Source organism: Numenius arquata, chromosome 2, assembly GCF_964106895.1.
Source record: "Numenius arquata chromosome 2, bNumArq3.hap1.1, whole genome shotgun sequence".
In the NCBI taxonomy this organism is placed as follows: Eukaryota; Metazoa; Chordata; class Aves; order Charadriiformes; family Scolopacidae; genus Numenius; species Numenius arquata.
Genome location: NC_133577.1, coordinates 18723669 through 18748202, shown reverse-complemented (window position 1 = coordinate 18748202; position 24534 = coordinate 18723669). Strand labels below are relative to the sequence as shown.

At 43.7% G+C, this 24534-nt stretch overlaps 1 protein-coding gene across 4 annotated transcripts; it reads left to right on the top strand.

Annotated features, from left to right (window-relative positions):
* Positions 1-16432: 16432 nt before the first annotated feature.
* On the top strand, positions 16433-24190 carry TBXT (T-box transcription factor T). 4 transcript variants are annotated; one of them, XM_074168389.1, is made up of 8 exons: positions 16433-16638; positions 16803-17067; positions 17660-17794; positions 18545-18606; positions 18695-18756; positions 19674-19847; positions 21465-21594; positions 23923-24190. In XM_074168389.1, exons 1-8 carry the CDS (start codon positions 16433-16435, stop codon positions 24188-24190), a joined length of 1302 nt encoding a protein of 433 aa, XP_074024490.1. The 4 variants fall into 4 exon arrangements, with proteins under 4 accessions (XP_074024490.1, XP_074024489.1, XP_074024488.1 ...); XM_074168388.1 differs by having other exon boundaries at positions 19671-19847; XM_074168387.1 differs by having other exon boundaries at positions 19671-19847; positions 21462-21594.
* Positions 24191-24534: the final 344 nt, after the last annotated feature.

Genomic DNA, 24534 nt, shown 5'->3' with positions numbered 1-24534 from the left:
AAGGAAAAAAGGAAGACCCAGGGAACTATAGGCCAGTCAGCCTCACCTCTGTGCCTGGCAAGATCATGGAGCAGATCCTCCTGGAATCTCTGCTAAGGCACATGGAAAATAAGAAGGTGATTGGAGATAGCCAGCATGGTTTCACCGAGGGCAAATCGTGCCTGACAAATTTGGTGGCCTTTTACAATACTGCCACAGGCTTGGTGGACAAGGGCAGAGCAACAGACGTCATCTACCTGGACTTATGCAAAGCGTTTGACACTGTCCCGCACGACATCCTGGTCTCAAAATTGGAAAGTCATGTGTTCGATGGATGGACCACTCGGTGGATAAGGAACTGGCTGAATGGTCGCACACAAAGGGTTGTGGTCAACGGTTCAATGTCCAATTGGCGGCCAGTGACGAGTGGAGTTCCTCAGGGGTTGGTACTAGGACCAGTGCTGTTCAACATCTTTGTCGGAGACATGTACAGTGGGATAGAGTGCACCCTCAGCAAGTTTACTGACGACACCAAGCTCGGTGGCATGGTCGACATGCTGGAGGGAAGGGATGCCATCCAGAGGGACCTGGACAGGCTTGAGAGATGGGCTCGTGCAAATCGCATGAAGTTCAACCAGGCCAAGTGTAGGGTCCTGCACCTGGGACGTGGCAATCCCAGGCACAAATACAGGTTGGGCGGAGAATGGCTGGAGAGCAGCCCTGAGGAGAAGGACTTGGGGGTGTTGGTGGATGAGAAGCTCAACATGAGTCGGCAGTGCGCATTGGCAGCCCAGAAAGCCAACCGCATCCTGGGCTGCATCAAGAGAAGCGGGGCCAGCAGGTTGCGGGAGGTGATTCTACCCCTCTACTCTGCGCTCGTGAGACCCCACCTGGAATACTGTGTCCAGCTTTGGAGTCCTCAACACAGGAAGGACATGGACCTGTTGGAACGGGTCCAGCGGAGGGCCACGAAGATGATCAGAGGGATGGAGCACGTCCCCTATGAAGACAGGCTGAGAGAGCTGGGGTTGTTCAGCCTGGAGAAGAGAAGGCTCCGGGGAGACCTCATAGCAGCCTTCCAATATCTGAAGGGAGCCTACAGGAGAGCCGGAGAGGGACTCTTTGTCAGGAGATGTAGTGATAGGACAAGGGGTAACGGTTTTAAATTGGAAGAGGGGAGATTTAGATTAGATATTAGGAGGAAATTCTTTACTGTGAGGGTGGTGAGGCACTGGAAGAGGTTGCCCAGGGAAGTTGTGGATGTCCCATCCCTGGAAGTGTTTAAGACCAGGCTGGATGGGCCTTTGAGCAACCTGCTCTAGTGGAGGTGTCCCAGCCCATGGCAGGGGGGTTGGAACTAGGTGATCTTTAAGGTCCCTTCCAACTCTAACCATTCTATGATTCTATGATTCTATATTTCAGGGTGATTTTTTAAATACTGTAATTCTTATTACTCTCATAGGTTGTATCTACTCTCTCTCTCAAATCATTCCCTGCTTTGTCATTACTACTGCAGTCTGCAAACTTTGGATATTTGAGTCTTAGCATCCTTCCCCTGAGATGTTTAAATAACTGGAAATTCTGTGAGACTGTTTTATACGTTAATTGTCTAACATAGTGCTGCTGACCACAAAGGACTGTTTACTGTAGTTATCCAGCAAACAGTTCACCTATAGTCCCACTGTTTCTGAACTTATATGTATATATACAGTCAATTTACCTCATTACTAGATGCAACCACTTCATGGAGAGCTTCCAGAGACAACTGTTTGAGAAACTTTACTAATACCTGTTGCTAGAATTTTAAAAAAAGAACATTTAAAAAGCAAATGTAGCTAAACTCTTGGGGAATATCTACCTTTTTCTCCTTTTTTGATGGATCTTCCCTAAAAGGTATGTATAACAACAGTCCACTTACATTCGTGACCTCAGGTTGAGAAGCTTCCCCTGAGAGGACATGTAGTGTCACCTACTCATGATAGTGTGTTACACTGTTTAAGTGTTGAAGATGTTGACTGATAACACAGTTTGCGAGATACTGCTGTGTGCCTCTATGCTTAAGGACTGGCAAAAACAGAGTAAATAGTTAATACCAGTCTACTTGCAAAAGGACAGGTTGATCTACTGTACTGCAACAGCATAAAGCAGAGAAACTATATTAACTAACGAGTTATATCTCACTATAGGTGAGATATTGTTATAGAGCTGCATATCATTTTTATACTTTTTTTTTTCTACACACACAATACTTATAAGGTGTATATGTGATTTGATTTTCTGCAGAAGGATTTCTAAATCTGCTTCCTAACTGCTGTTAGGGTAGTAATTGTTGCATTTAATTAATAATGTTATTGAAGCCAAACCCCTACTCTCCTTACAAATGTAAGACTAATTTCTGAACTCGTGCAAGCATATATTCAGCTTCTCCATATCTTCATCCTTGTCCTCAAGAAGCCCTGCCAGGCAACAAACCTGGTTACTCCAAATTCGACTCTGTCCAAGGTGTTACTGAAAATAACAATATGCGACTCACAAGAATCAACAGGCAAAAAAATAAGGTAAGCTATTTAAAACTTTCTCACAGATTATTTCACTATTCTGAAATGCATGAAAATAAATATTTACCAACTATAAGCCGATGATTAGAAGTCAAGGAAAGAGGGTAAGAAATGTAATGCCACAAGGCAAACCAGGACATGGTACATTGATGTATCTAGGTTGGTCACATTCACCTTCGTTATGCTCCTATGGAAATGACTTAGAAATTATGGGTACCGTAGTAATCATTCACAGTGAATTTTCAACAAGGAGAAATACTTACTTAAAAGTTGAGTCGGGAAAAAAAATAAAGTCATAGTATAGTCATCAATTTGTGGTCAGATAGGTAATTATGGGGAGACTGTAATTTAAATCTGAAAATTACAGAGAGTTGCGTCTTCAGATTTTTCTTGGTTTACTTGGCTGAGGTTCAGAATACAACCTCTTTCTTCAGTGAAAATGAAGCCTAAGCAGAAGAATAGAGTTTAGTATTCATGTGCTTCTTTCCTTAGACTAACAGAATGTATGCACAAAGCCAGGCATGGGAACCATGAGAAGGAAAAGACCCCATTTCCCTCTACTGTACTGCAGTCATTCAGATGGCTGGCTACTGGCGAATGGTGATGAGAATCGACTCAGTCTCCAAGTTTTAACTGGAAGTCCGCTGTGAGTGATGGTGGTATAAACCTGAAGCTCAGTCTTAGGTAAAGACAGATTAAAAATCAAAATTAAAATATTCTGGGTTTATTTTTTTAAATATATAGCAAAGACTGTAGTCTAATCCAGACACTTTTGGCAAGAGAAATACTTTTAAATGGCGGTAGCTGTTCTTGAGGTAAGACTCTTAAGCCATCTACTCTGACATTCTTTTAGGGTAAAAGCATTCCCAAAAAAGGATTCTGCATCTTTCTCTTTTTTTTTTTCTTTTCTTTTTTTCTCTCTTTATGACCAGCTGATGGGAAAAGGCAGAAGAAATACTGAAAAAGTGAAGCTTTGCAGTATGCAAAGTGTGATTACAGTATTCTAAAGTGTATTGCTAAGTGGGCATCGCTTTCTAGAATAGCGTATTTCTGCTGACTGCCTTCTTATGCAAGATCTTCAGACAGTGCTCCATAAAAAGTTCAGCTTCCAGTAACCTGTAAAAAGAGTCTTCCTGTCTTACAGGTTAGAGCCGTTAATTTATGTAGAACTAAGAAAGTAATTTCAAAACAGATATTAAATGGGCAATTGTCTTTCCTTTCCTGAAGTTTCCATGGGTTTGTCCTCTTGGAGGAGATTCTCACCATGACTTTTCAGCAACAGAAGGAATTCCCCTGGTGCTATGCACAAAGCTCTTCAGCTACAAGTGCAAGGGACAATACTGCCTTTTAGTGCACTTCAGGATTTCTATTTTGAAGCCTAGTAACAAAACACTGAAGAAAAAATAATTAAAATATTGGGGATTCACTGTCAAAGTTTCTCAGTTGAGGCATCTCAAATATAGCCGTTGAAAACACCCTCCTGCCCTTTACTGTTAGCGTTCAGTTACTGTTCAGTATTTCTGTTCAAATGATATATTAGTTGGTCTAAAGCTGGTGAAACTTCACTTTCCATAGTTGAATACTAATTCAAGAAAGTCTTTGTGACTAAAGTCTTCATGATTAGCTAAACTGCGTAAACTTCTGTACCGCATGATGATTTGATGTTGTCTGCTGATGTGCATTTCACAGGATAAAGAGGACAGGATCAGAAGGGAGCCTAAAGGGAGAAGATAGCGTAGATGCCCACAATCAAGAAGGCTGAATATCATTTGAAAGTTTAGGGTGCATCTGACACCCATTAGGGTATGAAATTAATGAGGGTGTTGGAAGGGAGTATAAAAAATTCAATCATTCGTTGGTTGAATTTGAAAAACAAAACATTTTATTACCCCCCAAGAAAAGCAGAACTTGGTTTTGTTCTGATTTTGTTCCAAACAACTGCTATGACTGCTTACAGAATTGTATTTTCCCAAACACTTTTAACACAAGGTGAAGGTAACACTTCACCTTTTTCTTAATAATTTTATAATTAAATTTATCTTTAAAAAATGTAGATTAGCATAGCAAGGGTGCTTATGTCTGCAAATGGCATAGTTACAGTATAATCAAACTCTCTTGGCTTTCCTCCTTTATTTTGTATTGTAAACTAGAAGGATTTTGCTGGTTTATTTGTGTAGTACAATTAAAAGTAAGCTGTCTAATGTCTCTTGGTATTAAACTGAAACTATAGGTAGGGAAACAAACTGCTGTATTGCATGAACTTTACTGATTTTTGATATATGGTTGAAAAATATCTTGGGACCTTGTAGCAACCGAAACCCACTCCTGTAAATTATAAAGCCATCCCTACTAGTCAGTGTCCAGTTCTGCACTTGCCTGTACGCTCAAGAAATTTCTGTAGTTAAGAGGGAGCTGGAGAAAATCTGTTATTAACTGGAGCTGTAAGGTCCAATCATAGGAAGGATGGTAATACTCAGTTTTCATCGGAGTTAGAAGATGAAATTAAAGCCTTTTTTGTCTTTAATGTCACATACTGTGGCAAGGAGAAGATTTTCTTCTGTTTCCATCATTCAGAGAGCCTTTTCAAGGTGATGTGAGCCATAAAGCCTGGAGAAGACAGTTGTCCCTCACCTCTACCTCTCATCACAGCTGGGTGATATGAGGGAGAAATACTCATAATGCTTTCTGGGGCTTTTCTTCCTGCTGGCAGACAGACAGGATTCTGTGTATCTATGTTGTTGTTTTCTTTAACTTTTAAGCCAAAACCTGTAACAAACCTCTGTGGCTAAATTTAGGCATGTGAATCCAATTTAAGAACTTAATTTCTGCAATGGCTTTATTCAGTGTGATTGAACCTAACGCAATTAGTTGGGTGAGTAAAGCTGAGAATATGCATACCTCTCTGTGTCTTGGGGCAGGTGGGAGATGGAGGTTGTGGGGGCTGAACTATCCTCATTTTCAAAAGTTCTTGAGTTGGTAGAAATTGTGGGTACTTAGCACCACTGATTAACGGGTAACTTACTGAGGTGTTTAACTTCATGTACCCAGATATGTTGAGTTTTGAGTTGGTTTGCTTCTTGAATTTGCATATAAGTGAGGAGAGGGTGGTGTTGGTAAAATGTGAAAGCACAGAGGAAGAGAACCGGTTTGAGGTTGCATATGAAGATGTGTCTAGAAAGAGTAAGATGAAAGCTAAACAGAGTAAATTGTGTGCAGCATATGAGGAAAAAATCTTGCAATTGAGATACATTTGTCTATAAGAGTGTTTTCTGAGACAAGCAAAAGAAATTTTAGCATTCATGGACATTTGAAAGGGATCTGGGTAAAAGGAGGCCTTTGCTGGACCCTGTAGAGAAATGGTTTCCGTCTCCGCTTGACACTATCTCAGGGTATTTGGCATGAAACACGGTGATTTTGCTTGAAAATACATGGGGCAGACAAAAGCTTGTAGCCACTCGTGCCTTGCTGAGAGATCAGCTTCCATAAAACTGAGTTCCTTTAAAGAAGGTGCCATGCTGTCAGCACATCTGTCTCGAGAAAGGGAAGGAAGCACTGAAGGTGGAGGATTGCTGTTCATTAATTGCATCATATTGAGCTTCCAGGCAGACAAGTACTTGAGACAGCCAAAAGGTGGAGATTTTTAGGTTCCTCCCCCTGCTTTTCCTTCTCCTCCCCCCTTCCCAAAAGAAGTGCTTTGCCAAAACCTGCCTGTGGCAAACCAAGGGTTTTTAAAGAAAAGTCAGGACCAAACAAAGAATTTTGGAGACTTGGTTAATTGCAATCCTATCTTTTCTGGAAGGAAGACTTGTAATATATACGCTCTATCATGTTACATCTCTTCTTCACTGTTATTCAGGGTGCAAATCTGAAAAATTAAAAAAATATAAATAAAATGAAAATAGGGGCACAAGTCATTACCCGGTCTTGCAAATGCAAGAAGTTTTCTACTTCCTGTTGTTGCTCTGAGAACAAAAATCGTAAGAATTATGGAGGCATTCATACTTCAGTCAGTTTAATCCTTGTATGGATTACTCATGGAAAAACTTCCTATACTTTCAACAGATTTTTTTCCCCAAGTAAAAACTATAGAATCTAGCTGATGTTTAAGAACTTTTTTAGCATAAAAGTTTATTAATAAAATGAGTTTGTGGATTTTTCTAATTTCTTGATCAGAAACGTATACCTGACTTATTAACTTAATATTGTTTCAGTTTTGCATATTATAATCTTGTATTTCCAGATGTGAAAGAGGGAGAAAACTCTTCAGAGGGCAAAACTCTTCAGTTCATCTTGGAGGCTACATTCAACGCATCACAGCAGTTGCTATTTGAATAGAAATATATTTACTACAAGTGTACACAATTTAATATGTGAGACAAGGCATCTGCTGAAGATGAGGTCTTGAATTAAGCTCTATTTTCATCAAAGTTGCCAATGCTTTGGGACTTGAAGGTTGGGTGGTGGGTTTTTTCCCTAAAGGAAGATGCCTCGAAGGTAAAGCAGTTCTTTGTCTCCTGCTCAGATTGACCCTGTCCTTGACATCTGGACAGACAGAACCAGGAGTGAGTTCCTGGGGATACATGGCATCTACCACAAGATTCTGAAAGTGAAATGCACTTTAAATTACAGACTTGGACAATACTGTTCTTAAAGAAAACTTTTGCAAAGCTGGTGTTAAACACCAATAACAAGATGTCTAAGGGACAGAATTGGAGAAGGCTTCAATTAGTTGTGTTTGTGGGATTTTTGCTAATATAAACCAGCAATAAATATAACATGTTTGAGATTTCTTTTGATTGAACTGAAGATTAACAGCTTGTTTTAAAAAGCTGAAAAAGGTGAATCAATGTTTTCAATGTGCCTGCAAGACTATTAATGTACTACATTAACAAAGACACAAGTGGAAAGTCCATGATTGAAAGTAACCTGCCAGCACTAGTGAGCACAGTGGGTAGCATCAGCAGATTTCAGGTTTGAGAAGTTCTAAGGTATCAGAAAGCTCTGAAAAAAACAGAAATGTAATTCAGAATTAAAATGCTTATATGATTTTTTGCTCATGTATCTGAAATACTGAATGTGATACTGTCGAATACCACTGCAATGGGGTCAAAAGTTTCCAGTGCTCACTTAGGAGAAAATTCCCGTAGCATGGTGTAGAACAACATTAAGGGCAAATGACAAAATACCTCTTGAATTAGGAGCTATCAAATGTACTAATGCAGATAGACATGATTGGGATCAATGTCTTTTTTTTGTTCTTGTTGTTCCCATAGAAGTTGGGCACACAGATTTGTAAAGAAAAGGTCAGGACAAGGCTTGAAGGTTCAGTGTTGCCTACACCCAGAATACTGATGTGAGCACGCTAGAGAGTTATCTTGGTACAAGCGTGTAGCACAACACTGGCTAGCCAGCTATCACAAATTGTAAGCTTGTACTTGCTGAGAAGGAGACAAAGATGTTATCACTGAAGGATTTTGTACAACAAGCAATTGTACAAAAACAACTAGCAAATTCCTAGCAATAAAAAAGTTGAGTACCCCGAATTCATATTCTATCTTTTAGAGATCTGGGTGAATTAGCCTGTGATTCTACCATTAACTTTAAAAATAAATTATTTGCCTTCCTCAGTTTTCTTATCCATACAGAGGAATGTACAAGCTCTTATGAGATGATGAGAGGAAGATTGGTGAAGTTTTCTTAGGTCCAAGGGAGTAAAAAGAAATAGGTGTCCCAGTGAGATCCACTACTGTTAATTTGGTTGGTCTTACCTGAGAATTTGATGTTAGGCTCTTGGAATCAGTGTCGAAAGTAAGAGACTTAGTACACCACAATTACAAAAACTGCCTCTCTAGAGTGTTTTGAACTAGTTAACCACTAATTGAGGGCACCAGTGTTTAACATGAAAAGATAGCACAGATTTTCTAGGCAAGGGAGCTATAATTTTTCATAGGAACCTGCAAAAATATTTATAACTCAGGAATGCAGTGAACATCTACTTATCTGAGCTAGACATAAAAAGTAGATTCATAGGAATGAGCAATTTTAATTAGTGTAAATGCAAGTTCAATGCAAGGTGGACAAGAAAGACATTTAAACTGGCTTATAAAAAATACAGCTATAAGTCTTCATGCTTTGAGGAACACGTGAGTCACTAGAACCACAAAGGCAACCCCTCTCTGACTGGAAACATTACAAAATAATCTGCATAATCGGGGATGAAGGGTTACACCTTCCTATGTAATAACTAACCACTGTTAGGCAGGACATCAAACTACACGGACCATTAGTCCTAGGTCACAGATGACATTTTCTTAGCAAAGGCAAGAAATATTTTCTGACCCTGGAAAAGTGTCTAAAGTGCAGAGATTTCAAAGAGAGGCTGGAGTGTCTGCAGTGTCTCCTGGGCACTCCCAGCACTGCCTCCCATGGCACATGAGCTGGTGGTTGTTACACGATGTGGTCCCCACACATTCATCGTTTGCTGCTCATTCACTACCTCTGTTGTGTCTGCCTGTGGTACTGACAGCATGGACTGCTAAACAAAAAGTTAAGGCTTAAATAGTCCCTTTCTACTGTACAGACTTTTTTTTAAAACCAATTGGAAGTGCAAATGAACCAATGTCCGCAGCACACTGGAACTAAGTGGGACTAAAACGAGCAGTTTTGTAAAACGCAAGTATTCAAAAAGCATCCAGCAGGAAAAACTCACCCTTCTTAGAGACTCAGATCGGACTTGTATTGCCAGAATAAAGATTGTGAAACTTTGTTTTGACATGTAATTACTATTCATTACGCATTATTAGCTTATTGGATACTTACTTTCATTGCAAATTATTCCAGAAAAAAATAAGGACAGGATGTTACCAATGAAAATTTCTGTGCAAAGTTTTCACTATGAAGCAGAGCATCTTACCAAAAGGGAGATCTGAAGACTCGCCCAAAATGAGGCAGTGAGTCAGTGGAGCTCAGACTGAGCTCTCCTGGCTTCCAGACTCTTGTGCTGTACTTTACATCAACCATCTTCCCACAGCTAAACACTTTAGGTTGCATAAGGCAGAAAAAAAAGTTGGCCAAGACACAACTAACCTTTGCTGAATTCAAAATAGGAAACATTTGTGTTTGCCAGAGCTTGGTGGGTACCTTCAACACAGAAAGGTGAAGTTTGCAAAACATTTGGCACCCCTGGTCATGAAACAGAGGATGCATGTATGTATGTACCTCCCAGAAGCTGCTCTCCCGGTCTGAGCCCTGTATGACAGTATGAAGAAGCTGGCATTGATTCACCCGTTGTCTCCCTGAGAAGACCAACAGGAGCTTTTTTAAGGAGCTGTTGTGTCAGTAGTTTTTCTTCTCTCTGCAATTGTTACTTGCAGGGAATGTTGCATTGCTTATTTATCCTTGTCTAGATTTGAAGTTGTGGGAATCACAGTCCTGTTCGTCTGCTCTGTGTGGTCCTTCTACCATGTATTTTCCTCTGAGCAGAGCTGACCAGAATTGTGCACAACATAAATGCTGTGTACATAATGGAAAAAGAATTTACAGGGAAATATGGTGGTGACTTATCAGTTTGGGAGTTTTTCCCTTTCTTAAAAGTAGTGATATAAAAATATTTATATCAGATTTGAAGTCCTTGTTGGTGAAGCAAGTGTGTGTAAGATGGAGGGCTGGTTATATAGAGTATAGTTAGGACACATACAGCTTGGAAGAAAGAAGTTAATGGGTTGAGAGCAGTGGAGAGGCTCAGTTGATGTAAAAGGGTGCTGCCTGTGAGTTCAGATAATATCTAGATTGAGTTAAGCTCCAGACCTTTCCTCTGAGCCAGCTGCATCAAAATGATGAAGACAGCATCAGTTATGCAAAACTGTTGGTATCAATCAGTCTTTACTTCAAATGAGGTAAAGAAAACAGTTTTCTGTCAGATTGTTTTCTTGCTGATGAGAGGCAGAGAATTTGCTTTCAGTAACCCCTCATTGCTGAAGTTGTCCAAGTGTTTTTATTTCTTATGGATGAGGGCAAGAAATCAGGAAATAATCTTGGCAGTAAAGGGCTCAGAAGAGGCTGTGAACTTTGAGGTCACATTCCAGGCAATTACTAATTCCAAAATATAAGAAAAATCTAGATTTAGGCACAATTTGCCTGGTGAATACTAAAAATGTTATCCTTCTTTATTAAAAATAAAATAGTACTCATTAACACTGTATATTTACCTTTCCTGTGGAGCAGTGAGGAGGAGGAAGCAAAGTGGAAAGTAGCAAGGGAGGGAGAGGGAGCAATGGAAAATACATTTTGTTTTTAAAAATCCTGGAATTACAAATTAGAACTTGTATGGTTTTTTCTAGAGGTGTTAATACTATGTACCTGCGAAGCACCCAGTTTGCCTTAAGCCTTACAGTAATCTCCATGAAATGTTCAAAGGAGAGGGGAACTATGGATTCCCAACTGCCTTAAATCTTTTATTGATATTAAAAGAACAATAAAAGGAACGTAGCCTGTTTGATTCGTAGCGCTGCAAACTTTTATAGAGATAATGCTCAGGGAAAAGATTAATATTCCCAGTTAAAGTATGTGGGCTTTGTTATTAATGAAAATGTCAGAAAATCTGAGGGCTTATCTATTTGAGACTTGAACTTTTTAACTTACCATAACATATCTCAGCAAGAAAAGTCAATTTAGGTTAGTGCCCTTTGGGAACTGCATGGGTTGAAGTATAAGAAAAGGTGTTGTTTATGGCAGGGTCTCTCAACAGGACTCCTGCTGGATGTTTATGATGAGGCAAGTACTTTCTGGCATCAGACTCCTATGGTCCCTGTTTGAAGCAGAGTAGGTCTTCGGGGAGTGGGGGGTGGGGTGGGTGGGAGGGTGGTTTTGTTGTTGTTTTAGTTTTTGTTTGGTTGTTTTTTTAAGATTATCCTTTAGGCCAGAATAAAGCAGTAAACTGTATGTACTATCCTACTATTTGTCTTTGCAGCCCTGGTAGTTCATTGTGCCTGTCCCTCTTTACAGTTTTTAAAGAAACGGCTTGTTAAGAGTAGTGAATGGCTCTTATTTGTGTCATCTACTTTTTCCCACTAGCTCACTCAGGATAACTTGGTTAAAATAGTTCTAGTCTTTGGAGTAATGTCATTAAGATACTGAAAAGGATATTCTAGCTCAAAATTTTGAGTTTGAATCAAAAGTACTCTGCTCTGAGGTTTGCTGATTTCATCCATCTTTGAGACAGACTCTTCCTTAAGGGCTTTCACGAAAGCTTCAGTTTATTTTGTTGTTTTTCCCCAGTTGGTGCTGTCTAGTGTGGCAGGCGCTGAAGCCATTGGAAGTTTGATCATTGACTTTCATGAAGGAAACCTCAGGATCTGAGCGTTTGAGATGGAGAGGGTACTTAGCAGTACTCAACCAAAGATCTGACTAAGTCAACGGGAGTTTTGCCACCTTCCAAAAATGCAGGATGGCACTCTGCCTTTGCCTTGCCCTCCCAAATTCTAAAGGGGGAAAGCAAAACAAACCAAAATCAACATGTTGTGCTCAGTTCAGACTACTTGAAAAGCAAATGTTTTTCAAAATGTGTATGCATTAAAACCTTTGGAGAATACCAGTCCTATTTCTGACATACTAAAAGTAGAGAACCTGAAACATGATTCTTCCAAAGGCTTAGGTCTCACAATATAGAAACTTAAAATAGATAAAACCACTGCAGGTTTTCACACGTTTTCATGTCCACTGTAGTATATGTTGGTTCATTAGGGTTACAAAATGGTGAGCTCTTTCTTATAAAGCTCTCCCAGAACGATCTTTAGGCTTTTTCTTGTTTAAGCCTTGTATAGAAGGAAAACTATATGCCAGATTAAAACGACACCCAGAAGCTTCTTATGAAAATGGTATTTACTTCCTCAGTCACTGCCTCAACGGTAGTATCAGTAGGAAGTTCCTCGCCAGTATCCAGGAAAAAAGCAGCTGACAAATAGAGATAGAGGTATACATCTCTATTACATAGATATCCTATTAAACGTATTCATTTTTCAGAAAAGAAAAGAAAAGAAAAGAAAAGAAAAGAAAAGAAAAGAAAAGAAAAGAGAAAAGAGAAAAGAAAGAAAATACCAAGCGGGTCATGGGAAAGTAGGTGTTTATTCTTCAGGGGTGGAACGTTTTGATCTTTGAGAGGTGGGTTTCGTGCCCGGGTACGGAGGGTGCCGGGGCGGCTGGGCGCTGCTCCCCGGGGCGGCGGCGGGGGGAGGGGCTGCAGGGACGGTGCTCCAGCACCAAGGGCGGCCTTAATTGCGTGTGTGTGTGTGTCCGAACTGCAAGTTGAAAGATAATTAAACAAATACCTCCAATACCTCACCAACGCTCTCATTTTGGCACGGCGTCCCCGGGCGATTAAAGCTGCGCGGGGGTCAGAGGGTGCCCGAGAGCCGCGGGAGGGAACGGGGGGTTAGTTCCCATTGGGAAGGTGCCTGGGGATTTGCGCTGTCCCGGGGGAATAAGGTAGGGAACGACGGACAGGTCTCACGAAGCCGAGGTAACAACTCCACGCCAGAAGGAAAGTATGGCTATAGATCGGGAATCTTTATAGCTGTTCGGCTGGAGGAAGTTTTTTGGCTGTAAACTGTCATGCGCTGCGGCTCTCGGTGAAAAGGCTATGAAAGTGGGGAGTCCTCGCTCCTGAGAACCAAAGTGCAATTAAGATCAGAAAGAGAGAGAAGGAAATAAAATAAAGAAGGCAGGTATCTAAGCCGAGGAAAAACTTTAGGGTTTGGATGTTTTTTTCCCCCCCGTTTTAAAGATTATGTATAACTTCTGGAAACTTTTGAAATGGTCATTTAAAAATTTAAAGCTGAATAGATTTCTTTTTAGAAAGACCAGTTAAATTTAAGTGCATACATTTGCACGCATATTTGTCTGGGATTAGCGGCGCGGTCATTTGCTAAATATTAAGTAAAAAGTGAGATATATCAAATTAAATTCAACTTCAGCTCTCCTCCCTTTACCTAAAGAGAGCGATGAATGCAAAATGCAGTAGTCATATATTGTCATATATGTCTGCTGCCGAAGGGGTTGAGGTGCTTCCCATTCCTTGTGTGTGCACATATATATATATATATATGTATTAGGAATTAGCCCTTCCTTGAAGCATCCGTCCTGAAAAATTACAATACTGTTTTTAAAGCTCGGATCGCCTAAATGCACATTTGATTAGTCTCTATGTATTTTATTTATTCATTTTCGGAACCGTTTACTTTCCACCGGAACGGCCCCGTCGCTTCCAATTCCAGCTGGTTCTGCTGCTTTCGGTTCTTAAGCACGTTCATTGTCAGCTGAGATTGAGTTGAGGAAGAACTGAGACGAGTTTGCCCTGTAGGGGACCCCTCAGCCCACCACCATTCTCGCCCCCCTTCCCCCCCCCCCTCCGCGGACCGTACCCTAAAAGGGACGCGACTTCTGCAAGGGGGGAAAAGTCCCTTCTCTCTCCTTCACCTGCACGGAGTGAACTATCCGTGCGAGTCCTTCTCCGGGGTTAACTACTCCCGGTGCTCGGTTTTTTTTTCATAAGACATTTGAAACGTCGCCTTCAAAGTACAACCCCAAAGGAAGGTGGTGCTGCCAGCCCGACGGCGGGACAGCGTGCCGAGGTCTTTCGGGGTTTGAACGCTCCTGGCTTTTGCTGGGACGTGCGTGTTTGTTTTGAGTGGAGCGCCCTAAGTGAAATAAATAACCAACCGATAGTGAAGAGACCATCTCGAACTATCTATTGCAGCGACTACGTATCGATCCAGTCAGCTTCGCCCATAATTTCTTTGCAAATGCTTCTTTCCCCTTCTGAAGAGGACAAAAAACGGGCGGATGAAGCTCAGGCAGGATGAACTTTAAGAAACTTTAATGCGGGAATGAATCTGAAGGGATCATAATTTTTTTTCGCGTGTTTCTGGACAGTGGTTGAAGAGAGCTGGCGTGCGGAATTTAACAGGTCAGGTTGAAGGGAAAAAAACCAACTCCGCGGAGTTGAGTAAGTTAAGGGTATATGAGCCCGACGATGCTGTGTAATGACAATCCAGCTGTAAGCTGTAAATCGTAGCTCCTAAACCAAAAAGAAACCGAAAATAATAGCGGAAGCGTTGGGTCTATTTGAAGTTGGATGGAGGCAGACCCGCTCAGGCTGCTGCTCCGCTGTGTGCGGGGCATGGAAAGGCAGGGGGTGCAGGCAGGGGGTGCAGGCAGGGGGTGCAGGCAGGGAGTGCTTGCCCGCAGAAAGAGCCGTTGCCCGGACTGAACCGCCGTCTGCATCCTGCAGCAGGGACACCCTCAGCTTGCCTTCCCCCTGGAAGCCCTGACTTCCAGCTCCTTCTGCTCCCAGACTGCTTGTCCGTGTACCCCGGGCACTTTCTCCTAAAATCTTAAAAATCCCGGCAGCGATGATGCGCGGTGTTTGGAGAGAGAGGAGATGCCCATTTTAAAAGAAACCCTCATTTTTACACCGCGCCGCTTCTTTTCCCCCTCTCCTTTGCTCCCGTTTAAAGAACTTGTTATTGTTTAAAGAGACCCCATTGAACTATTTCCTGCTCATTGTCACCTCTCTCCCCCTCGCCCTCTATCCAGGGATTCTCACGGAAAGGTAATAAACTGTTTCCCTCACACCACAGACCGCCGCAGCCCCGGAGAATGCAAACTATTAAAACACCGGCGGGCGGGAGTGTTTCAAAACAACCCTCCTCTCCCTCGCCCCATGGCCGGCTTTTGAGCCAAACAACTTTAAAAGAAATTCAGCCCGTTGCAAAGTTTCAACCGGGAAGGGCAGGCTCTACTCTTGCCCCTAGAAACTCGCGGGGGTTTCTCCTTGTTAGGCGAAACGAAGCCTTTAGCTATCGATCCGGTTTCTAGAAGTATTTTTTTATTATTATTATTATTATTTAGGTGGGATGGCTCGTAACCATCGATCTGATTTTTAGGTTTGCTTTTAAATTTATTTAGGTGGGATGGCTCGAAACCATCGTGGTGGAGCATCTCGGCTGGGAAGGCGCTGCCTGTATCGGCGATGGGAGGCAAACTCTGCGCCTTTTCCCACGGGTGGGCTCTTGCCGTGGCTAAAAGTTGGGGAGGCAGTGGCGGGGGAGGGGGGGGTGTGTGTGTGCCCTTACTGTGCCAGGTTTCTGCTCAGCTGCCCTACAGGGCCGTTTCAGCTTTTTGGTTGAATTTTCCGGCAGGGGTTGTCGTTGCAAACTGCCACCGTCGCTTCAGCAGCAGCGCCGCGACTCGTGAGGAGGGAGCGTGGGGGGCGGCGGGGCGGGCTGCGGGGGGCTGGCGAGAGGGAGGGATTTCCCCCCCCCCCCCTTTTTTTTTTTTTTCCCTAAATATGAATTTGGCGGCGGGGGTCTCTCCCGTCCGGGACTGGCTGTCCTTAAAACCAGCCCGGGGGGGTGGGAGGGGGGGCTCGCTGTGGCGGGCGGCGGTGGCCCCGTTAATGACGGCTGCGGGAGGCGGGAGGTGCCGCACGCAGGTTATAAGGCTGTTGCCGAGATGGGCCATTTCCTCCGCGGCTGCCGGAGCCCCGGCCCCGGCGGCTTTGATAGAGGTGCAAACATTTGGGGGCAGATTTACATAAAATAGCCGCGTTTAATCCCGCGGGCTGCAATTAACATCACAGGCTTCCCCGGGCACTGTTGTGATATGGCCGCGGGCAGCCAATGGGGAAAGCCGGCCGGAGAGATCAAAGCGGCCGTCCGCCAATCAGCGGGGGCCCCCCGCCGGCGTTGTGATGTCACCGGGGGGGGTGTTTATGACGGGGTATAACAGCGGCCCCTCTCGCCGCTCCCGCTCGCTGGGGCCGCGGAGGTCAAGTGGAGTCATCCCCGGCCCCGCCGCCGCCGCCGCTCGGGGCTCTGCCAGGCGGGCGGGGGGCCAGGATGAGCTCCCCCGGGACGGAGGGGGCGGGCAAGCCCCCGCAGTACCGCGTGGACCACCTGCTGAGCGCCGTGGAGAGCGAGCTGCAGGCGGGCAGCGAGAAGGGAGACCCCACGGAGCGGGAGCTGCGGGTCACGCTGGAGGACAACGACCTGTGGCTGCGCTTCAAGGAACTCACCAACGAGATGATCGTCACCAAAAACGGCAGGTAGGGGGGCGGGGGGCGAGGGTGTGTGTGTGTGTGTGTGTGTGGGGGGGTGTCCTGGCGGCGGGGTCCACCCGGCTGAGCCCGAGGGGGGTGAGGGGAGGGGGGGCGGGTTTGTCCGGGGGCTGCCCCCCCGCCGTGCCTCGCGCCTCCGTGTCGGCCCGCAGGAGGATGTTCCCGGTGCTGAAGGTGAGCGTGTCGGGGCTGGACCCCAACGCCATGTACTCCTTCCTGCTGGACTTCGTGGCGGCCGACGGGCACCGCTGGAAGTACGTGAACGGGGAGTGGGTGCCGGGCGGGAAGCCGGAGCCGCAGGCGCCCAGCTGCGTCTACATCCACCCCGACTCCCCCAACTTCGGCGCCCACTGGATGAAGGCGCCCGTCTCCTTCAGCAAAGTCAAACTCACCAACAAGCTCAACGGCGGCGGGCAGGTAAGCACCGGGATCGGCAACCGGGGCGGGCACCGGGCTGCCCTCGCCCTGCTCAGCGGGGCTGGACCGACCCGACCTGCGGGGCGGCGGGGATCCGGCCGAGCCACCGCCCGCGCCCTCCTTAACGCTTGGTTTTATATTGCTTTCATCAAGCGTGCTGCGGTGGGGTGGGTCGCCCTTGTCCCCGTCCCCAAAAACCGCATTCTTGCAGCAGAAGCAGTCTTTTGGTCGAGGATGGGTGCCTTTTTTTAATTTTTATCTTCAATACCTTTCTGGTCTGAGTATCTGGTAACGCAGGGACGTAGTGGATGCATCTTTCTGGCTCCTTACTGCCACGCGTTTGTGACTGTGCAAGCTGCCTTGTCAGGTAACAGGGATGAGGACAACTAGGCAAAACATTGAGGTGTCTGACCGCAGCGTTCCTTTCCTTTTCTTCCAGCTTCGGTTTTAGGTTTTATCCATACCTGTTGCCTCTTTCTCCTCCGCTGGAAAGGCGGATCATTAGTTACTTTAAAACCCAAGTGCTTTCTGGGCCTGCCAGCGTCTGCCGCTGCTCTGTCGCTGCTTACCTGCTCTATCCGTTTGCTCGCAGATCATGTTGAACTCTCTGCACAAGTATGAGCCAAGGATTCATATAGTGCGAGTGGGTGGCCCACAGCGGATGATCACCAGCCATTCCTTCCCAGAGACCCAGTTTATAGCCGTGACGGCCTACCAGAACGAGGAGGTATGCACAGCGGGGAAGAAAGGATGCAAGTACCAGGAGGCTTCAAGTAGCAACACGCATGTTGCAGAGCAAAATAATGGATCTTGTTTCATAGTTTTCAGTTCTTTCTGTGCTTTGTTTGAAGCTAAATACAGAAAAATGAAATTAATATATGTAAAAGGCCTATGCATTTATAATGACACAGTCCTGATCGCTATTTGTCTCAATATGTACTGCAAATTTACTACAGGGGAGTAATTCTTGAAAGATTCAGTGGGGCAAACAAGTATGGTAAGAAACACAACTGGCATTTTCAGCTAAACAGTGAAATAACTGGACGTGCCATTTTCAAAACGGCCACATTTCAAAACTCTGCTAGCCAAAGTGCACATCTGTGTTTAATGAATCTGTAAATTATCAATCTTTTTGAGATTTTTTTGATGTCCATTCTGTTCCGGCTTGAAATGTGAAGCTTTTTATAACTCTGTAGTGTACTAACTTTCTTAGTTGTTTCCTTAGCTGATCAGTAAACCCAAGCAACTCGGGCTCTTAGAATTTGGCAGAGGGACTAATTCCTAGCCCTCTGCTAATACTTCAGATCTTAGGGGCTGCTTAATTGATATCCGTAGGTCGGTATCATGGGCCTGATCTTATTTCGTCAAAAATCTGTGATTTCACTAACTTCAATGGATAGTCCTAATTCAAATCATAACACCTGCATGATAATGAATGGTGATACTTGCAAATAAAAATATTTGTTGTTGTTTTTAGATCACAGCTTTAAAAATTAAATACAATCCGTTTGCAAAGGCATTTCTTGATGCAAAAGAAAGGTGAGAGCTCTTAATTCTAAAGTGTGGATTTTTTACATAGATTCATAAAAGTGCGTTATTAACTAATACAACGCGGTTTCTTTTATAGAAGTGATCACAAAGACATGATGGAGGAAGTGGGAGACAACCAGCAGTCTGGGTATTCGCAGTGTACGTTTCCTTTCATTCTGCATCATGAAGATAACTTCGATTTCTTATGTTAACATCTGTTAAGCAAAACTTCGAGAGCGGTGTCTGCTGACTGCCTCGTTAGTTCACAGGGAGAACAGTACCACCAATCCTTATGATTGTGGTTCATGCAGGTTTATGATTGTATGAACATTATGATCTCTCTGTGTGTGGTTAAGATGTCTGTATTACATTCAAAATCCTTTCATAGAATCTTGCAGCTACTTTAATGTCCAAAAAGACAGCCACCTTTGTGTACAAGGACAGCAATAGTCATATGGATAAGCAGAAAAAAGTTTCAGAATATAGCAGAAAATTATTGAAATGGTACTTACATCTTAAGTACTTTAGGAAAATTAGGGACATTTTCTCAAAAAGTTTTTTCAGATGAATAAAAAGCATTAGTGTTTTAATTACTGTTTTAACAGACTATTGCAAAAAACTGTCTGCAGCCTCTGAAGGGGGGAAGTTGATTCGCGGTAGGAATTATTTTGTTTCAGTGAAAATACTTAATTTTTAAGAGGAGTTCTCAGCAATCTGAGAAACCTCAGAGCTTTGATTGAGACCCCCAAAGAGCAATTTAAAACTGAAGATTACGGTAACGATTGCTGAGCAGACACTACCAGCGTTTAACCATTCCGGTGTTTCCTTACTGTGGTTGTAATTAAATGGTAATTTAAAAAGTAGTGTTAGCTTGACATGGGGCTTTTTCTAAGCTGTTTTCTAATTTTCTTTTTATTCATTTAAGAAAGTTGTAAAGATCCACGTTGAAACTTGGTTTCCTTTCATGAGTGTGCATTTCCTCGCTGATAGATTATTTATCTCATTGCTCTGTGATTCTTTCCCGGCCTGGCTGCATTACGTACCCATCTTACAAACCTTTCCCTTCCCCACAGTAGGTAGTTGGCTTATTCCTGGGACTGGGACTCTGTGCCCACCAGCCAATCCTCACCCTCAGTTTGGAACCCCCCTGTCGCTCTCCCCTGCTCACAGCTGTGAAAGGTACTCATCGCTGAGGAACCACCGTCCTGCCCCCTACCCCAACCCCTACACCCATAGAAACAACTCACCAAGTAAGTCTGACGTTGCAGCTCTGTAAAAAGATGGATGGGAAATGAGCGGAGGGGATGCGAGCTCGGAGGGGTGGGCATCTCGAGCGGTGCCACCCAAATTGAGGTCACTGTCTAGCTCAGTTTGTGCAGAGGGCTTGGGGCAAGCACTGCGACAAAATGGGGACGATGAGTAACGTGTCCGCTGTCTCTCTACAACAGAAAAACTGAGGGTGTGTCGAACTGTCTCCCACTAATTGATTAGATTATATTGTACGGGCCTTGTCTTGAGCTCTTGAACTCTTGTAACAAATGAGGTTAAACTTACTTTGACTTTTTTAAAGTTAAGTTTTAAAATGAGAATTTTAATTATTAATTATAGGTAATACAATGAAGATGTGTATGTCTGTTTCTATTAATGGCATCACTTGTTATTAACACATAATACATGAGGGTCTGATTCTGGCAGTTTTACTTGCCTGTTGTTGCAGTGAACATCAGTGGATTAAGGTTGTTCTCAGTGAATGTTTTAGAACTGGATACATGGAAAGAATATAGAGTTGAGTAAACTGCAGAGCTATTTAAAAGTTGTGTTCAGAAATAGCCAAATAGGTACTTAAGGGAGAGGAGAGAAGGGGATTTTTAATAGTGATTTTTTAAAAAATCATTATTTTTTATTTTTATTATTATTTTCTTTCTTCTGGTAAAGGCCTGTTAACAATTTTTGCCCTTCAACCTGTATGGATATTGAAGATTCCCATTTAAAAAGAATATTTAATATTTTGAATTGTGAAGTATTACACAGGCTTCCAGATGCAGCCTTGTCGATCTTATATGAAGCTTTGTAGTTCACTAACTTTCTGTGGACTTCTCTTGCATCTTGGAAATTTTTCACAAGTTTTGTGACTTGAAACAGAATAAAAGAACAAAACACCTCCAGCATTCCTTCTTATTCCCCAGTCCTTTATGAGGAACCTCTTCTCCTTCACTTAGCCAGCTGCCACAGTAACTTCGTTCTGGCTCTGGATGGCTGTATAGGATTCTCTTTATAGCTTTCCAGCGACTCTGCCATGTTGGCCAGCCAGTTTTGGTCACAAGCTCAGTGGTTTAAGTCTCAGTCCGATGACTCCTGATGGCGCCTGAGGCAGACTTCAGAGTTCATGGTGGCTCAGCTGAAAACTGGGATGTGTCATGCTTGTTATCCAGGGCTGCCAGACTGGTATGGCTAATGTAGGTGATGGAGATAAAGAAGGTACCCTGGAAGAGTGATTGGGATAGCGTAAGGAAGGAGCCTGCCTCTTCCTACTGACCGAATAAGGAAGGATGGGCTGAATCAGCAGGTGGTTTGAAGACTGCTTTTTGGCCATAGATTCTTCATAAAAATAAGGCTCTGGAGTTGTAAGTTGAGCAAAACAACCAGGGGCATGCCAGTGAAGTTGTGAACTTGACACAACTGGTAGCTGACTGCATGCATTTTTCTGTGTATGTGTGTGAAGTTTGGTTTTGGTTTTGATTTTTTTTTTTTTTTTTTGCAAGGCAGCGATGGGAAGGTTGATTTAAAGCTGTATGTTGCATTTGAATACAAGATTGTTATTTGGTCTGATTCTAGTGTGTTTAAGTGCTTGCTTTTTTTCTCAGCAGCCTATGCCGATAACTCCTCTGCCTGCCTTTCCATGCTGCAGTCCCATGACAACTGGTCTTCTCTAGGAGTTCCCGCACACACGACGATGCTGCCAATGAGTCACAGCACTGGCACAGCTACCAGCTCCAGGTAGGAGTCCATCCCTTCAAATTGGTATATTGATACTTTCTGGGAAGAGAAAGCTGAAAAAGGACGTAAGGAGTCATCAGTAAATTAGAAATCCTTATGGCCATGTGTAACTCATTGGCCAGCTGAGGGGGAGGGGGGCACTGAGAACTATTTACAAGGAAAAGACTGGAGAAACAGGCTTGGTTTTGGAAATATAGATACTTGTGACAACAGTATTTCATAGATGAAGGATTGCAAATCACTTAGACAAACATCCATTGAATTTGAGCACGCTCTTTTAAGCTTCATCTCCATTTTGCTTTTAAGCAATGCTGTTTAAAAGTTTTATTTTGATCTGTTTCATTTTAACCAGTCACTGCTTTCCCATCCATTTCCACAAACCTGTGTTCTGCTACAAATGAAGGGGCAGTGAACCATACGGTGGAGAGGGAGCAAGCGGTTGGGGCAGTAATTCTTTACATGAGTGTTGGCACGGACGCCAGCATAACTTGGGATTATACACTTGGTGACAACCTTTGCCATTTTGTGATCATATAAATGTATCTTTTCCCCTCTTTGTACTTTTTGCCTTAATCAAACTTTTGGATCCCTTAGCAGAGATTTAGTTTACAATCAATCCCTTGGAGCTAAACTTGCAAAGTTAAAGAAGTACAGATAAGGTGGTAAAGCCTTTGCTATTAATCACAGAGAGATGAGGTTTGGGCATCTTTCTTGGCAATTCAGATCTACCACTCTTTGCGGAAAGCATTTTTATTTGAACCATGCCCATAGACACTTAGTACGTACTCTGACTAATAGCCACTACAGAGTATGTATTACTGTTATGTAATACTGTGTTACTGAACATAAGTTTAGTCCTGAACATATGTTAATGAAGTAAACAGGTCCTGCTAGCGCTTCTTTCCATGCCTGGCCCCCAGGTTACATATTTGGAAAGGTGCAAAGTCCACTGAGTATCAGTTGCTGCACTAAGAGTTATCCAGTAGATAAAACCAGTAGAACTGGAACTGTGGGACTTCAAGGAGGGCTTTTCTGCATCCCTTTTGTCAAAGCCCCTATTTCCAAAGTAAGAAGAATATTGTCCTCTTTTGCTAAACTGCTTGGGATCGATAGGTAGAAAGCCCTGTGTAGTATTACACATCAGGACTGAACTTTTTCTTGTGGTGTTTCTCTGGGATTAGTGTGTTTCTTTTAACTCATGTGTGTTTATACATGGGTCTGTATATACATACCCAGAGGAGAGAGACTGGAGGCTGTAGTGTCCGGATAAGACTTTTTTTTTTCCTTTTAAGCAGCACTTTCTGTAGTATCTGTGCAATCTGCAGCCATCGATCTAGCTCTTTCCCTTCTACCATGAGATGGTGAACAAGGTCCTAGGAGGGCTGAATTGCTTTCTGGAGGCATCTGTCCCTCTCTGATTACAGAGGCACCCAGGGGCGATTAGGACTATTACAGACTCATAGCAATGGATTCAAACCTGTCTGGGTCCCACAGCTGCCACATCCAGCCACCTCTATCACATGGCTTTCTCCTGAGGAGAGGGGGAATGGCTCAGGAATCAGCTCTCAAACCTCTGCATTTTTCAGGCTAGCCTGTTCATTCCTCAGTTTGGCTTCAAATTTGTTAGCATACCCAGTGCCGGAATCTGCCATTGGGAAAACCGGGAGGGAAGATTTATTGGTGGGGTGCCTTGGGTCCAGCAAAGGGTCATGAAGATGATCAGAGGGCTGGAGCACCTATGCTATGAGGACAGGCTGAGAGAGTTGGGGGTGTTCAGCCTGCAGAAGAGAAGGCTCCATGGAGACCTCATAGCAGCCTTCCAGTACCTGAAGGGGGCCTACAGGAGAGATGGGGAGGGACTCTTTATCAGGGAATGGAGCAATAGGATGAGGGGGAACAGTTTTAAACTGAAAGAAGGTAGATTTAGATTAGATATCAGGAAGAAATTCTTTACTGTGAGGGTGGTGAGGCACTGGAACAAGTTGCCCAGGGAAGCTGTGGATGCCCCATCCCTGGAAGTGTTCAAGACCAGGTTGGAGGGGGCTTTGAGCAACCTGCTCTAGTGGGAGGTGTCCCTGCCCATGGCAGGGGGGGTTGGAACTCGATGATCTTCAGGGTCCCTTCCAAGTCTAACCATTCTATGATTCTATGAACATGACCTCCTGCCTGGGGGTCCTACCTACCTCACAGTGGTTGGGAGCTTCCTAAAGAAATTTGCTGTCTCCAGCAAATGAACCCATCTTGGGAGCCGTCTTGTGACCGGAGCAGCTGCCAGCAGGCACTAGAGTCTCTAATAACCTATTTTGTTTATTGCTTTCCTTCTTTCAGTCAGTACCCTAACTTATGGTCTGTGAGCAACAGCACCATCACACCAGTGTCTCAGTCGAGCGGGATGTCTAATGGCCTGAGCTCCCAGTTTTTACGTGGCTCTGCAGCGCACTACACTGCCCTCCCGCACCCGGTCCCTGCCGCCTCCTCCACATCCCCCCTGTACGACGGCGGGGCACCCACGGACCTGCCCGACAGCCAGTACGATTCCTCTGCACATGCCAGGCTAGCATCCACGTGGACGCCCGTCACCCCCCCTTCCATGTAAACCCAGGCCTTTTCCTATAAGACAGACTTAGCTACTGAATTACTTTAAATGCTTGACCCTCAAGGAAGAGAAAAAGGAGACATGAAGTAAATTGCAGACAATTTACTGCAAATTATCTGCACTGCTTTGCATAGAGCATCTGTATACCTCTTATAGTGAACAGTGTATCATTGACTTCATGTAAAGTTTACAGACCTGGTGAGCGTGCAATTCTGAGCAGATTCACTGCTTTTAATCTTTTTTTTTTTTCCTATTTTTAAGTTTGATAGACCTAAGTTTTAAAACTTTGACTTAGATTCCAAATTTCTCAGTGTTCTGGTATATTCGGACCTGAAGTTTGGCGT